Here is a 15,724-nt window from a genome sequence, read left to right as displayed (position 1 = left end):
TTCGTTGATACTCCATCAAGACGATGCGCGGCCTCACACATCGAACTTAACTCGTGAATTTATGAGTAAAAATGGAGTTGAAACAATCCCTCATCCCCCCTATAGCCCTGACTTGGCTCCATGTGATTTTTGGATGTTTCCTATGCTTAAAAAGGAGCTTCGCGGACAAAGATTCGAATCGAAGACCGAAATCCAGAATGCAGTTCAGAACTTTTTCAACGCCATGTCAGAGGAAGAATTCAGGAAAACAATGTTGGATATGTGGCAAGAACGCATGAAAAAGTGCATCCGGTTTGATAGACGATACTTTGAAAAGCTAAAGGAAGTTATGGAAGAAAAGCAAAAGGAAGTTATGGAAGATTCGGAGGAAAGCGGATACGAATATTAACTTTTTGAATCCTGGTAAGCGAAAAATCTTCCCAAAAAATCGTAGAGGTAAACTTTCCTCACTGATTTCAAATTGCCATAACTTGGTCAATTTTTATCCGATTGAGCTAATCTTGGTCTCAATCGATAAGTATTAAGTTGATCTTTAAAATGAGACCAAGATCATGTCTGTATTTATCTTCCTTTCGAAGTTACAGAACCAGTTCTGGTACTTTTGGGACACCCTATATATTTGAATCATCAAAAATTACATTTAGCCACAGGCATCTATTTTTGAACACTAAAGGGAAGACTGAAAGTAGCAAGCAAGCGAATGAAGTATATGCTGCTTCGCTTGAATAAATTAAGCCTCAAAAGGCCAGTATGAGTTCATAAGATTTCAACATGGATTGGTTCCTACAGCCTACTAAACGGTGAATTTTCAAAAGTGACTTGATGATAAAGAATTCCATTTGGCGGAATCGAGCCGAAAGCAGGCACCAGTATGTATGGGTTATTTTAGTGATGGGTCTTTTATTTAAAATTCCTAGGTATAGTATATAGTATTTATTATGGTAACAATTATCAATTATTCTATCACTTCTTCGGATTATTTACTTTTAATCAATCTAAATTCATGTAAAATTTAGTTCATCTGTATTTCCATTAATTTTTCCTTTCCCTGGAACCTAATGTCAGTGAGTTTGAATCCATCAGAAACTAAGTCAGTTAAAAGCAAATTTAACTACATCTGACTCCGGTGAAAACAAACTGTATCTCGCAAATTAAAGTGATAATTAAAGCAACCAAACAATCGGTCAGAAATGTTCCAAAATTACTAAGTAATGCTTTTATCAGCTCATCATCTGATTCAATAATCTTAATCGCTGCATTTCATCCGGCATGTCGCTGCACGACTTCTATGATACCGAAAGTCTCACATAAATAATTTTAAAGGGGGGGCGGAGCCCCTTCAGCAGGTAGCTTTTGCTACTTGTTTCTTTTTTTCACCCCAAGTCCCATTTTGCCCGACTCAATCACAGTTGTCTAGACATCGAAAAAATAATATATATTGGTTTGCACGAAGCAGTCTTAAAATCTCATGAGGTGACTGTGAATTTTAGTTTTGGAATGTGTGTCTATTTGAACAGAAATAAACTCAATATTTTTTAGATTAGGATTGCGTTGTCGTGAAGTTAGACACGAAATTCAAAAGGTCTACTTCAGTAGCAGCTATCAGAACCTCAGGAGAGTAATACATTGTGAGTTACACCTCTGCAACAATCATGGAAAATACAGAGAATTTGAAAATTGAAATAAATTAGAAACCCTTACAGCACCGGACCTCGAAGATAAGAGCTTTTGTTAAACGTATAGCCGACCACCCAGAGGCACAATCAAAGCCAACCAAACTTTCAACTCTGTCTGTCTTTCTATTCCATTGTAATACTTCTACATATTTGACCTGAGTTTCCTGCTGTTTTGTTCGGAGAGCGACTGAAAGCAAAAACAAATTGACTTTTTTTCATGTAACTTACATTTTTTCAAAGTTGTCATGTTCATTCTTTGCGAGTTCAATAATTGCATTTTAATCAGATATGTGCAGCGATTCAGAGACACGCATTTGGTCAGTATTAGAAGGTTGACAAAATACTTTGTTTCTGTACTGTGTTCATATTACAGATTTTAATTGAAAAATATATTACATTAACAGCATGCTGGTAAGTGTGAAAAGCTGGGGGTGCATTCACTAAAGCTATTTGGGGCTATAATACTGCAATTCTCATTTCATGAATGTTCTTGATATTTCTACGATGACGAGCATTTGTGTTTTTTGTTATAGGGGCCGAATCTTCTGTATTGTCCCACCTGTTTCCAAGAAGATCCTCCGTATGCTATCACTGTGTACATTTGCGGTTTGAAACCAGTAGATTTAGATTACTCATGGAATTATTATGCCTCATCTTATATTCAACAAGGAATAGCAAAATGCCAGAAACCAGAGATGAATGGCTATTTCTTCAAGGGCAAGGCAAGTTTTTCTTCTTAATGTTTTTTTTTTTCTTTTTTTTTTTAATCTATAGTTGAACTTTCATACAAGGACCTTTGAGATACCAACTTTTTTGATATATTGATTATTTTTGACGATTCCTTCAGTATCGGAATACCACTAGTGTATTTTTCTTCAAAATAACATCCTTAATTCAAGTCTGGACTTAAACTAATGTTTGTTGTAAGTTGTATGTTTGTTGTAATGTTGTCACAATTGCTTTAGCCAGTTTATGAAAAACATCTGATTTTAGCAGAAAACTTGTGAAACATACCGATGTAACCTCTATGCAATAATGCTAGGAATATAAAGTGGTATCAAGACATGCATCAAGCAAAGCTTCTAGCAACATGTGTGTGGCAGAAAGAGCTTTGCACCAAAGAATGGTTGCTTTCCTGCTGCATCGTCTGACTCAAAAATACCTTTTGTGCGAGGAAACTTTATATATTGTCTTAATTTTGTTTAGAGTCATTAGAAGTTGGTATCTTGAGCTTTTTGGGTCCCAGAACTCCAGGTTGATTTCAGATTTGTTCAGAAAGTAGAAGTGATATTATGATGTACTTACAGTTGAAGTATGGTTCGGCACCATTTTAACGTAAAGAGTTCAGGGACAGAAATGACACCTTTAAAAAGAACATTTTTCTTACCGACTGCCAACACCAGTCAACATGAGAAGAAAGAAGAGGAAATTATTAGCAGAAGAATTCTACGAATGATTGTTTTTGTGGTTGCTATCCTTCAGATTAATGGTTCAAATATTCATATCCAATAATGAAATCAATTAATACAGTAAATGGAAGCTCACCCTTCGGATAGTAACCAGTTACAAAGAAGGTTCATTCTACGGAATTTGTAAACCAACCAAGATAGAATCAAACAGGCATTGTGTGCTCATGTATATCCCTGTAGACAGTCTGCTTCGAGTTGCGGGAAAATAGCCTTGAGCTAACTGCCTTGTTTGTGCTACTGACTGACAGGTGTACAGGGAGAGGAAACAGATTGTGGAGTGCATTTGGCAAGATGCCTGCAATGCATTGGAGGTGGCAGCTGAGGATGGATTTCACCTCTGTCCTTCCTTTAATTGAGAAGCATTGGGTCAGAATTGCCACTTTTCGATTATAGTGTCTTAGCATCTTTCCTGACGTTTCATATATTATGATCAAACCAAATATGTGTAATTCGTTGGAACTTTTACTTAATACTCTTTATGACTATACAATGCTCTAAATAAAAAATTGCAGAAAATTCACCTAATTGTTTTCCCCTGTAAATATGAAGGTGCAGTTAAGATACTGAAACTGAGAAGTACTCCTTCTGCACCCAATGCCTTAATTCCATCCATCAATCGGAACCAATCTGCTTTTCACTTGTTTAATGTCCCCTCTACTGTTTGTCTCCTACCATAGAGTAACTTCTTTGCAGTTATTGTATTCAGTGTCCCTGCTCTTTCAAATTAAAATAATCAATGCGTCCAAACAGCTTGCTCGTCCATCATTTAGAAGAGCATTAATGAGATAATTTTCTAGTTTTTACATTGTTGTACTTCTAATTTCAGATTTTATTAGCCTTAAACTCTAGTTTATGGCTCAATCCGTTTGATTGCCAGCAGTACCTTGAAAATACCAAAACTTACATAGTAAAGTTCTCTATCAAAAACGAATTATTAGATAGTAACTTCGCTGTGAAGAATGCTTCACATTTGCCTAATCTGTACGAACTGTGCAAGAATGCCAAACTTCCAATACCTATCTATAATCTTCGTAAGTTTCCAACTTCATTTTTGCCAATTATTTTCCCAATTCATTCAGATGACGTAAAACTAAGTATCTTAGAAACCAAGTGTATATGCAACGCTGATAAAATAAAATAAAATTACATGAGTGGAACAACTGATCACCCTTTAAACTCACCATGAAAGTGCTTTAGGAGATCATATTTGTGTTGGGTTTTTTAATCTGTAACACATGATGAAAAAGAAAAAAAACAACTAATGCCACTAAAACGATTATTGTATTAAGCAAGTTTTCACTTCCAAAGTCGATTTTCCTGTGGCATAGTCAGCACAACCTCCCAAAATGAAGTATTTTTTTTTTATTATATTTTTATTCATTTATTGGACAGTTTGCATATTGTAGATTTATCCCCATTTTCTCTCTTTATGGACGGGTCGCTTCAAGTTCGATGGGTTTCACTTATATGCTATGTCAGATAGTCGGGAGCTCGTCGTTCCGAGGTTGCCAGATCGCTCTGCTCTATTCTTCCTTCCTCTGCCCTGTTTACTTCCCTTTTTTTGCTCTATTAGCTATTGGAGTCGCCAACAATGCCATTCATGCCCTTCCTAAGGAATTTGCATCGCTAAACATACGCTATACCTAGGAAGATTTTTTTCTTTCTTTTCCTTTTCTTAATCCTTTTCTTATTTTTTCTCAACTTACCGCTTTTAGAAGTAACTTCGCTCAATCGCTTAATTCATTGCTTTTATCCACCCTCTTACAACCTAATTTTACCGCTTTTACTGCTACCCTGCTAACTGCTTCTCAAGACTTCTTCAAGTGGTATAACCATTTGTTACGGACTCCAATAGCTAGCAGAGCCAAAAAAGGGAAGAAAATAGGACAGAGGAAGGAAGAGTAGAGCAGAGCGATCTGGCAACTTCGGAACAACGAGCTCCCGGCTATCATTTATAGCATATAAGTAAAACTTGTTGAGCTCATAGCGACCAGTCCATAAAGAGAGCATATTGGGGATAAATCTACATAGTAGAGAGAAAATGCACAAAGAAAAAATGGAAATATAAGCACTCACCGAAGTCCTAAATCTGGTACAGCCATGCGGTGCTGAAGCGGCATGCCTTCGATGTTGCGGGCGGGACCTGGCGCCATCTCACTCACATATAACAAAAATCTAGCCTAGCATGCTAGCGGTACACTCGCATGGATACAAGGGATCAGAGGTGGAGAGAGAAAGGGGTATGCGGGAGAAAAGGGGGGGGGTGGTTGGGCGGCATGCACATTCACATTCATATAAAATCTAAAGCAGGAAAATAATTGTCAAATACTAAATAAACAAGCTTGTTTTACTAGAAGATGATGAGAAAAAAACAAGCGTGAAAAGTACAGTCTCAGCAGCAGGAGCGGCAAGTGATGCGCCTAACAGTTCTCGGCCCTAGGCATTTGAGGCGCCTCATGAGGTCATGCTGTACAGCATCGACTCGTAGCTTCAGCATTAATGCCGTATGCCCAGGTAGCGGCCGTGCGGGCATGCGGCGCCGCGCCTTATGCGCGCAACCTGCCGGCGCCGGCTTCGGGCATTGAAGCCCGATGCTGGAGTGCTGACCGAGCCAGCATTAAGCGCTGATGCTGAGGTTTGATGCTGGCTCAGGGACCAACATGGGCTTCAACTTCTGAGGCCGGACCCTCGGCGTGCGGCCCGATACGGCCTCAATTTTCGGACCCGCCACCCAGCTTAATTACCGACGGGGCTGTCCCAGAAGACCGCGACCCTCGGACTTGGCGATGAATTCGCGGAACACCCCTTTGTCTTGGCGGCGGCCCACGCCTCGCCGAGAAGTTCTAAGAAGTGGACGCCGAGGAAGGGTTGAAAACACAGCCCGGTGCAATTAGCCGACCGGCAGCCGAGCCCGGGGCGCTGGCGTCCGACGTGTCTGTTAATTGAAGCCGCCTCAATTTTGATGCTGTACTCAGCATCAAAACTGATGCAGCATCAGAAAATCAGCCGGGTGTCGGCTTCACCAGGTTAAGCCGCCTCAACGGCAAATGCGCTCCCCCGGCGCACTGTTAGACGCGGCATGAAAGTCCGCGCCGGGCCTCCGCCTTGCGCGCCGATGCGGCTCCGTTTATGATGCTTCCTCAAACCTCAGCTCTAAATCCCTGCTCGGCCCTCCTGGGGAGCCAAAAAGTAAAAGCAATCATCTTATCCTAAAAGATCATAATTCTTTAAATTATAAAGGAAATGGTATCAAAATGAACGAGCGTTGCACTTGGAGAACTTGTATCTTTTTAAATTTGAATTCAATAGGCACTTGAATAAAAATTCTAATTTATAATAGAACTGTATCATGCAGCTTGTCAGCATAATCAAGGTCAAACTTAAGCTCAGTGAACCTGGTTTAAAGTAACTGAACTCAAGTTTTTTTAATTTTACTGATGTGGTATCATTTTAGCAAATGATGAGAAGAAACTGGTTCATGTGGAAGAGATAAAACCGCAATGGGCTCACTTACCCCTTGACGGAGAAAACAAATCACAATCTTGTCATCTGAAGGTGTATATTACGCATAACAATGGTCCAGACATGGTTTTCGTTCAACTAGTCAAGTTCAATGAGAGGTGAGTATTATTGAATCGAAACCCACAAAATAATCAGTTGTTTTCTAATCAACTCGTGGTTTGTATGCTAGATGAAATAGTAGGGCTTTTCTTTTATTGATTGGTGGTACCGTCGATCACTAAAATGCGTCCTTAAACTGATCGGTCGGCTCTGATGTCACAACTATTGGTTGCTCGGCCGATGGATTTAGGACCACCGATCACTGTTCGGAGGTGACGGTCATTTCTCTGGTACATGTTCCATTGGTGGATTAGTTAACCTACAAATCTCGTCTCCTAGTGATTGGTTGGATTTGTTTTTGGAGTCTAGGAATTTGCTTTTATTTACAATTGTATCCATCAGTAAAAGGAGAAGCGTTCTCAAACTACCGACCGATCGGAGGCCATCGATAGTCAAAATGGCAGCCGATGGATCTCCATCGGTACCTCAGCTGATCATTAAAAGAAAAACCCCTATTGTTTGCATCAATTAACCCTTTTCACTCAGGTGTCGAGCAGGACTCGACAAAATTGATTCAGGGGTTCCGCTCAGGTGTCGAGCTGTGCTCGACAAAATTTCCGTCTCCCTCAATGCTCGGAAACAATGTAAATAATGGCCATGGAAACCTGTGCTGCGCTCTCTGGTGACACTACATGGAACTACTTGAGTCACCTGAGTTCAAAATTTCACCGCTAGGTGTCTCCGGGGAGCCATCGCTCGTTTGCCAACCTCTTTGCCAATAACCTTTAATTTCGGCCAAATTAAATCAGAGTTGGGGGCAGGTGACCTTAAAAAAATTTAAGTGGAAAGGGTTAAGGCTAAGAATACTGTGGTTTAGTAGTGGTACTGATGTTATATCGATATTGATAAGGAGCTGTGGTGATGCTGGAAAGATGGTTGCATATCCCCATTCCCTAGGGCAGGATTAATTTTTTAAATCGATCAAAAAAAAAGGTTGCACTGTAATAAACCATATCTCCCCAAAATCCACAACATGGTAAAAGGAATTTTGGTGACTTGATTTGTTTGTACAATTCGTTTATGATTTGAGCTGCTAGTCAAGTCGACTCTCACCTCTCTTATTTGTTATATACCAATTTTGTTGGTGTCTTTTGTTATCAAAATCATTTCGTCAACAGTATCATCAAGAATCAACTCTATACAGTTAGGAAGAAATAATTCAAATCATCTCTACCACATATGAGCCAGTCCTTTGTATAACTTTATGTGTCTTGGGCCACCTCGAAACATCATCAACAACAATCATCCAAACATCATCGAAAGAAAATACACTATTGTTGTTTTTCCCCCTTTTAACTAGTGTTATGAGATTTGAGTCTTAATTTTCAATTTACTGAATGAGATTGCTCATTAATTTTCAGTTCTTGCATTTTAGAAAAATTGAGAATGCGCTAAGTTCACAGGAATTTTCGTGGGTATTTTAGAATTTTATAACTGCAAGAAAAAAAAGAGTTCAAAGTTGCTTTTTTTTAAGAAAGATAAAATTTCAACAAAATTATTTATTTTATTAATGCCTTCTTTCAGATGTTACCTTGGTTCTCAAGATAATGCATGTTGGAATGAGAGCTCAAAATCCACTACTATTACTCATTTTTCATGGATTGATATTTTCGCCCAGAAATTTTGTGATATAAGTGCACTTGCTACTTTTGAAAAATTCAAGAATTGAAATTACTGAAGAAGCTCATTGCTTGCTTAATTTTTTCATGGAGTATGTTGTTATATGTTTATTTTCAGTCTTGTCAAACTTCACAATGATATAGAAAAACACATGTTATCGAATAGAGAAGTTTCGAGAATGAATTACAATGTCGGTGATTTTTGTGTTGCAAACTTTAAAGGAGAAGCTCCGAACAGGTATGCTTATTTTTCTCTCCCCATACGCATTTAAGCTCATTTGCAAAAATGAAATTCTGTGCAATTTGTATTTCAATCAATATAAAATACTCCGACTGTGTAATTTTTTTCAACCTGTGAAAAACAAATCTGAAAAACCAATAGACTGATTAAGTGACTACATCAGTTGATATAATATCACTTTCTTGGTTCAAATCAAAACAAACTAACATACCTCATGTGCAAATTCTTCCAGAGTCGATTGTGTTAATGTATTACAATTTAGTCATTGAGCAGTCATAAATCAATTCAGGACTCATTAAACACGAAAAATTTTGACTATAAGAAACACTTGGATGTATTTCACCACCATGGCGTGAAGGGCACTAATCAGAATTGAGGTTATGCGTTTGTTTACATTTAAACCAAGACGTAGCTACTAAATCAGTCTATTCCTTGAAAGCTGTCAAATTATTATAAAAACTCCCTCATTTTTATTACTTACATACAAATATCTTTAGGCACTGACGGTGGTTTTTGTAGAGAGATACTAGTCTCAAGGAAGGATAAAACAAAAAAAACCGGCGCTCCGCTTCGCTCCGCGCCGGTTTTTGGGGGGGCTTCGCCCCCCCAAGCCCCCCCCCCCCCCGGGACGCACGCTTCGCGCGCGTCTTTTCAGGGTCGTCTGCACATCTAGTTTTTCTTCTTTTTAAGTGTCCCGCGCATCCACCGCGGGAAGTAAGTGTATTTCCCGAAGTGGGATTTTTGTAGTCATAAAATCGTACGTCTGTAAACGTCATTATGTAATGGATAGTTTTTTTTTCAGATATTTCCTTTCCTTGAGCCGCTGTGCGACAAACAGTTCGTCCAAAAACTTTCTTCACCTGACCCACTGTGCGTCGCGCAGTTTGTCCAAAATCTTCCTTCCCCTGAACCACTGAGCGACGAAAAGCTTGTTCAAAAACTTCCTCCCCCTGACCCACTGTGTGACGAAAATTTTGTCCAAAAACTTCGTCTCCCTGACCCACTGTGCGACGAAAATTTTGTCCAAAAACTTCTTCCCCCTGACCCACTTTGCGACGATCAGCTTGTCCAAAAACTTTCTCCCCCGACCCACTGTGCGGCCCTGCTCCGGCCGGCTCCCCTCATGCCGCGCACCCCCCGCCTAAAACTTTCAAAGCTCGCCATTTTTAAACGGCTCGGCCGATTTAGCTCAAATTCAATACCAAACCAGTCCTTTGGGAGAACTACCACCCATAAAAATTTCAGCTCAAAATATTCATTTTCGCTCGAGTTATCGAGTGGACAAGATTTGACCTCCCCCCCACTTTCGAGCCCCACCCCTCAAAATCTATTGCCTCAAATTTCAATTTTTTTTCGCAGAATAGTAGTTCTAATGAGTCTCTACAAAATGCAAAAAAATTGGTCTAAATATCTTTCAACGTAAGAATGATATAACCACTCAAGAATCGAAAAATCTTCAAAAGGCGGAAATACATACATACATACATACATACATACATACATATACATATACATATACATACATACACATACACATATATATATATATATACACATGAATTTGAATGGCATATATTTTCGTGATCTCCGACCCGTGATCGGTGCTCTTCACAATGTCTCAGGTCTGGGTCCGACGTCATGGGAGAATGCAATAGTGTATTTTCTTCGGAAAATACACTAAAAAGACTCCGAAGGAAATTTCTTGAACCTTGCTGTCACTGAAAGTAATATATTTGTTAGGATTACTCATATTATAATCACCAAAACTGTTGACTGTACATAGGTTGTTTCAAAAGTAATGCACTGTTTACTATTTTAAGAGGACGAAGAATGATATCAACAAGCGGTTTCAACAGAACTTTAAACAACATAATGCCAGTTCTAAGGAGACCTTAGTGAGAATTTTCCATGAAGAATTTGTTGATGAATAGCTTTTAGTGTATTTTCCGAAGGAAAGATACACTATTGCGTTCTCCCTCATGGTGGGACCTAGACCTGGGACCATGTGAAGAGCACCGATCTTGAGTCGTAGATCACGAACATAAATGTCATTCATTTTCTGTCACATATATATATATATTTATATATAAATGAGGTTCTCGCTAGTATGGAAAAATCCATACAAAAAAATATTAGTGACCGATACCTCGTAAAAAACTGCATTTCATATAAATGAAGGTCAGAACAAATCATTTGATTTGTATAGGCACAGAGGCGTGAGTGCTGAGCAACATGTCCGTAAATGGATTGCTCGAATTTCCTCCGTTGGAGGCCTTCGGGTTGGCATATTAGTCGCGTTGCGGCTAGCCGCCAGAAGTAAAACTTTAGGAGTTGTTGGGTGGCTAACGGTGGAGGGCGTGAGCCGCGCTGCTAGTGTGGCTCCCGCCGGAGTTTGGCATTCTGATTTGCACGGCATCTCAGAGTGTTCGAGCTTCTAATCGGGACTGGCTGTCTATGCACACCTGAAGATCGCTAACAAGCGTGAAACCGGTAGTGGCGCTGACAACAGGCCCGATTTCTTAGTATGGAAAAATCCATACAAAAAAATATTAGTGACCGATACCTCGTTTATATATATATATATATATATATATATATATATATATAAATTGTGAAATGCCTTTCGGCTGGCTTATTATTTTCAGAGGTTAGAATTAACATTGAGCTTAATTAGCCAAAAACCTTTTTTTATTTTCTACTTAACATCAGGACAACACAGGATTGTTAAGTATCAAGCATAAGGTGTCATTTACAAGCAAACGTTTCGGCCATTGTATCTACGACCTTCATCAGTGCAAATTAAAAGTGAAAAGTACAAAACTTAACAAAGAGATTACTGATACCTGAAATACATTACAATAAAGTAAGACATCATGCAATGTAGTGTGCACACTTTACAAAAGAAACACCTGGCCAGGAAGCAAGCACTAAAATTAGATTTGGATTACAAGTCAGAAATATTGACAATTTTCTTTAAAATATTAATAAAATTACAAGTAGCTAATTTATGCAAGTGATAAAGGCAAATAGGTAAATATGTAAACAGAAATTATACAAGGAGCAATGTAGTATATGTGGATGCTCTATATTGAAGTTAAATCAATTACAAAAAGAGAGCGCCACTTGTCGGCCACTCCATAGACTAACACATAATTAGAAAAACTGATCATAGATGGCGTTAAGACAACTTGTGTCGCCTCGTGAATTCACTGCTGTGGAACATCTTTTTATTTTAATCGCCTCTTGAATTAACCTAGTCCTAAGATTGGGTTCTTGGATTAATATTTTAGGGTTCTGGAAGTTAAAGCCCCCCTCTGGGGCCTCTAGGGTTCTGGTAGCCCTTTTTCCCTTTCATGCTGATGAAGAGCAGTCACCTCTTTATATATATTTATATGTTCACATATTTATATATGTCTGTATGTGTGAGGGGGTGTGTGTGAGGGTGTATGTATGTATGTATGTATTTCAGCCAGCGTGAGGATTTTTCAGTTTTCAGAGCTTTGAGCGGCAGTTAATTTTTAAGTTTCTTGAAACGAAATTTCTGAGGTTTATAGTCCCCTAAGAGTACTTTTAAATTTTGAAGAAAAAATCGGAATACGTTATTTACTTTTCGCACAGCGAGGGGTCAAAGTGGGGGGAGGTTTAATTTTGTCCACGCGATAACTCGAGTGAAAATGAATGTTTTGAGCTGAAATTCTGATTGTAGTTAGAGATCTACTAACGCTGGTTTCCTATTGAATTTCAGCGAAATCGGCTCATACGTTTTGTATTAGCGGCCATTTAAGTGTTTTACAGGCGGGAGGGGGGGGGGGTGCGTGAAAACTCGAGAAATAATGAATATTTTGGACTGAAATTAAAAATTAAATTAAAGATGCACCCGTGACTCAATGATGGATTACTATTTATAGTTGTTCTTACATGTTTTTAGTGTATTTTCCGAAGATACAAAAATGAGGGAATGGATAGGTCTGACTTCAGTATAAATCATAACTGGGATCCAGGGTCAAGTTTAATCAGCCAAGGGGAACTGCTTCGTGAAACATATCTGCGGCAAGAGGGGATGGGTAAATGATTTTCATTCCCCAATGTGACGCTATCCTTCGGAAAATACACTCATGCCGCGGTAAATGCGTGGACTACAAAAAGAACCGTCCCCTACTTGCCGGCAACCCCACGGAAAAACCCTGCCGCTTGTGGTAGGGTTTTTTATAAATGATTAATTGAGCAACTGTTGGTAAGATTTTCAAGAAATAAGACGTACTTTTCTCATGCATGCACCTGATTCACTAATGATTTTATAAAATGCAAAAGACCAAATTTTCACAAAAATCCAGTACATTTATAAGCTCATGCATAGTTGGAAAACTAAATGGTAGTTGAACCATGGTAATTAAACATTTATAATCAGCTTATCGGGACAATTGTTTAAAGACGTGTTATGCAATCATTCTGGCATGAGAAACGTCAGATAATGTGGAATCAAATCAAAGTAGAAGCAATTTGAATCGAACAGTTAAAAAATTAGCCCTTTAAATAGGGACCAAAGAAATTGTTACCTTGCAAAAAATGCAGTAACAAACAACAGTATACAGGCAGTATACAAGTAACCCCTGAAAAACTCAGCTCAATCCTGCAAAATCCCTTTTCCAGTGGGCTATTACATATGGTTTATTTATCATCCACTTGCTTATAACAGTACAGAGTTTTTTTCAATCTTTTTTTGTCAATAAAGCTGAAATAGTTTTATAACTCCAAAACTTGTCTGTTTTTTAGATGGTTCCGAGCGCAGATAATTGATAAGCCTGGCAATAATATGGTGACAGTGTTCTATGTTGATTATGGACAAGAGGATACTCTGGATCTGGATCAAGTAGCAAATATACAGCAGGAATTCATAACTAGACTACCTTTTCAGGTACATGAAGGATAACGCATGGAATACAAAGGGGTTCAGTATTGGCTAAAGAGCCATGCACAAAGTCGCCAGTTTTTGGGTTCTCAAAATAGGGGTCCCTGTGAGGTTATTTTTCATCCTTAGGATGACCCTTTACACACACTGAATGTACGAACCGTTTTCGAGATATTGGAAGGGGGGGTGGAAAAGTCCCCGATTTTCACTCATTCCTGCAGATATTTCAATGTTCAATTCCGACTATACCATGTTTTCTGATATGAATATTGAAGGGTGGTCTTCGATGATTGATTCAGCTACATGTGGTGAATTTTTCTACATATTTCAAATAGGCTCACATAAGCTGGGCTACAGTGAATTCATCTGAATAGGTTTGAACAAGAGACAAAAACTGCTGTACCTTTGTAAAATTACTTCAGAAGTCCTTAATTTTTAGTTCTAAGAGAAATGATCCCGATAAGGATTTAAAATCGCCAAAAATAAGCCGGAGCAGTCTAAAAAAGCCATATAACACCACTTTCCTGTTTGGAGAGTCTTTTTAACAACTCAATGCTAGATGCATTTAATTTTTATCATAATTTACCAATAAATAATACATAAAATGGTTGTGCATCAAATTGATATCAGTAGCAGCTTCTGCATACTATTAACACTTAGATTTTTGAGAGAGCTGTTTCGTGGCCCACCCCTGAGCCCTTTGGATAATTAGCCCAGCATTGTTGCGACGTTTCCTCTGGAGAAGCGATGAAAGAACTGAATAGTCTTCTTTTCAGAACATAGTAAAACAAAATTGTAACATAGACAGTTCTAAATGTTGGTCATGGTCAGGGAGTAGTAAAATTCAGGACAAAAGGTACTGAAAGAGCCTTGCACAAAAGGGCCAAAATTCGCCCGTTTTTGGGCCCTCCAAATTGGGGTACGTGTGAGGTTATTTCCCATCCTTAGGATGACCCTCTACACATACTAAAATTTCAGGTTGCTTAATCCGTTTTAACCGTTAACCGTGTAACCGTTTATGAGATAATAGGGGGGCAAAGTCCCTGATTTTCTCTCATTTCTGCAGGTATTTCAATGTCAAATTCCGACTTAAACACGTTTTCTGATTTAAATATTGAAGCGCGGTTATTGGTTCAGCTGCATGTGGTGAATTTTTCCACATCTTCCACATAGGCTCACCCGGTTTTCGACTTGCAGTTTGGACGAAACGGTGATAGATGGCAACCTGCAATTAACGCAAATAATTGTCTTTTGTTATGTTCTTTGTAACGACGTATCTCACGATGGGGGCTCCCATTCAAATTCAAAAGTTTCCTCTTGCCTTCTGTTGTGGGAGCTCTGCCGCAAGTGCAGCAACGGGAGAGCGAAGAATAAAAGAAGACGAACGAAATACGAACAAGATCGTGTATTCACGAAAAACAGAACATTTAGTTCAACAACTGAACAAAAGTGAACTGGAAAAGGAACGAAAACGAAAAAAAGAAAAAAAAGGTGGTGAGCACGGGTCTATGCCACTGCTCTGACCCGGCTGACTAGCTTGGCCTAACATGGCCGCACTCGAGCACTCGATCCCCTCTCGCTTCTATCACCCCTCCCTCCGAGCGGGAGATTCGAAAATGGTCGCGGTGTCGAGACATCCCCCCTGCTTAGTAAGAAGTGCGCCCGCACTTCGAACCACTAACGTTGAAAAAGTTTCAACGGGGAAGGCAAAAAAAAAAAGAAAGAAAGCTCGGCTGGTAGGTTTGGGTGATAGGAGCCTTCGAGGATTTACAACTGAAAGTGCTATTCAAAAGGGGTTACATTTATGCGCATGGATGTGGGACAACAAAAGGAATGAGCATTTAGCCTGGGAAAAAGTTAATTATCACTGATTAATTTGACTTAAAATTAATTGGTTACAAAAATATATATTTTGATGACAGAATGATTTCTTGATGATTATTTCCAGGTAGGCAAGGGAAGTGCTCTGAGTTGAGATCATGTGAAATGCATTCACTGTCCTTCAGTGTTGTACGGCATCCATCAGATAATACTGGTTACAGCAATCTCATTCCTTTTCTGAAACACATAATTTCAAAAAATAGGGTAGTTAATCTGATAACAAAAGGTTTATTACAAATAGGAAAATGTATCACAAAATTTTAGACATTATTGCAGATTATTTCTGATACAATCAAATCAATATCACA

The 15,724-nt window shown here is 38.9% G+C and overlaps 1 protein-coding gene across 1 annotated transcript in view; it reads left to right on the top strand.

Moving 5' to 3' along the window:
- The window catches only part of LOC109029728 (putative ATP-dependent RNA helicase TDRD12), a gene marked incomplete at its 5' end in the record, with an annotated part of 132,363 nt that overhangs the window by 62,024 nt on the left and 54,615 nt on the right, over window positions 1-15,724 (top strand). The window contains 5 exon segments of the mRNA XM_072306319.1: window positions 2,210-2,398; window positions 3,972-4,176; window positions 6,600-6,765; window positions 8,504-8,623; window positions 13,400-13,541. Coding sequence (XP_072162420.1) covers window positions 2,210-2,398; window positions 3,972-4,176; window positions 6,600-6,765; window positions 8,504-8,623; window positions 13,400-13,541 — 822 coding nt within the window.

The sequence above is a fragment of the Bemisia tabaci genome, chromosome 1 (assembly GCF_918797505.1).
Source record: "Bemisia tabaci chromosome 1, PGI_BMITA_v3".
Taxonomy (NCBI): domain Eukaryota; kingdom Metazoa; phylum Arthropoda; class Insecta; order Hemiptera; family Aleyrodidae; genus Bemisia; species Bemisia tabaci.
The sequence above is the reverse complement of the archived record's forward strand: the minus strand, read 5'-3'. Positions and strand labels throughout refer to the sequence as shown.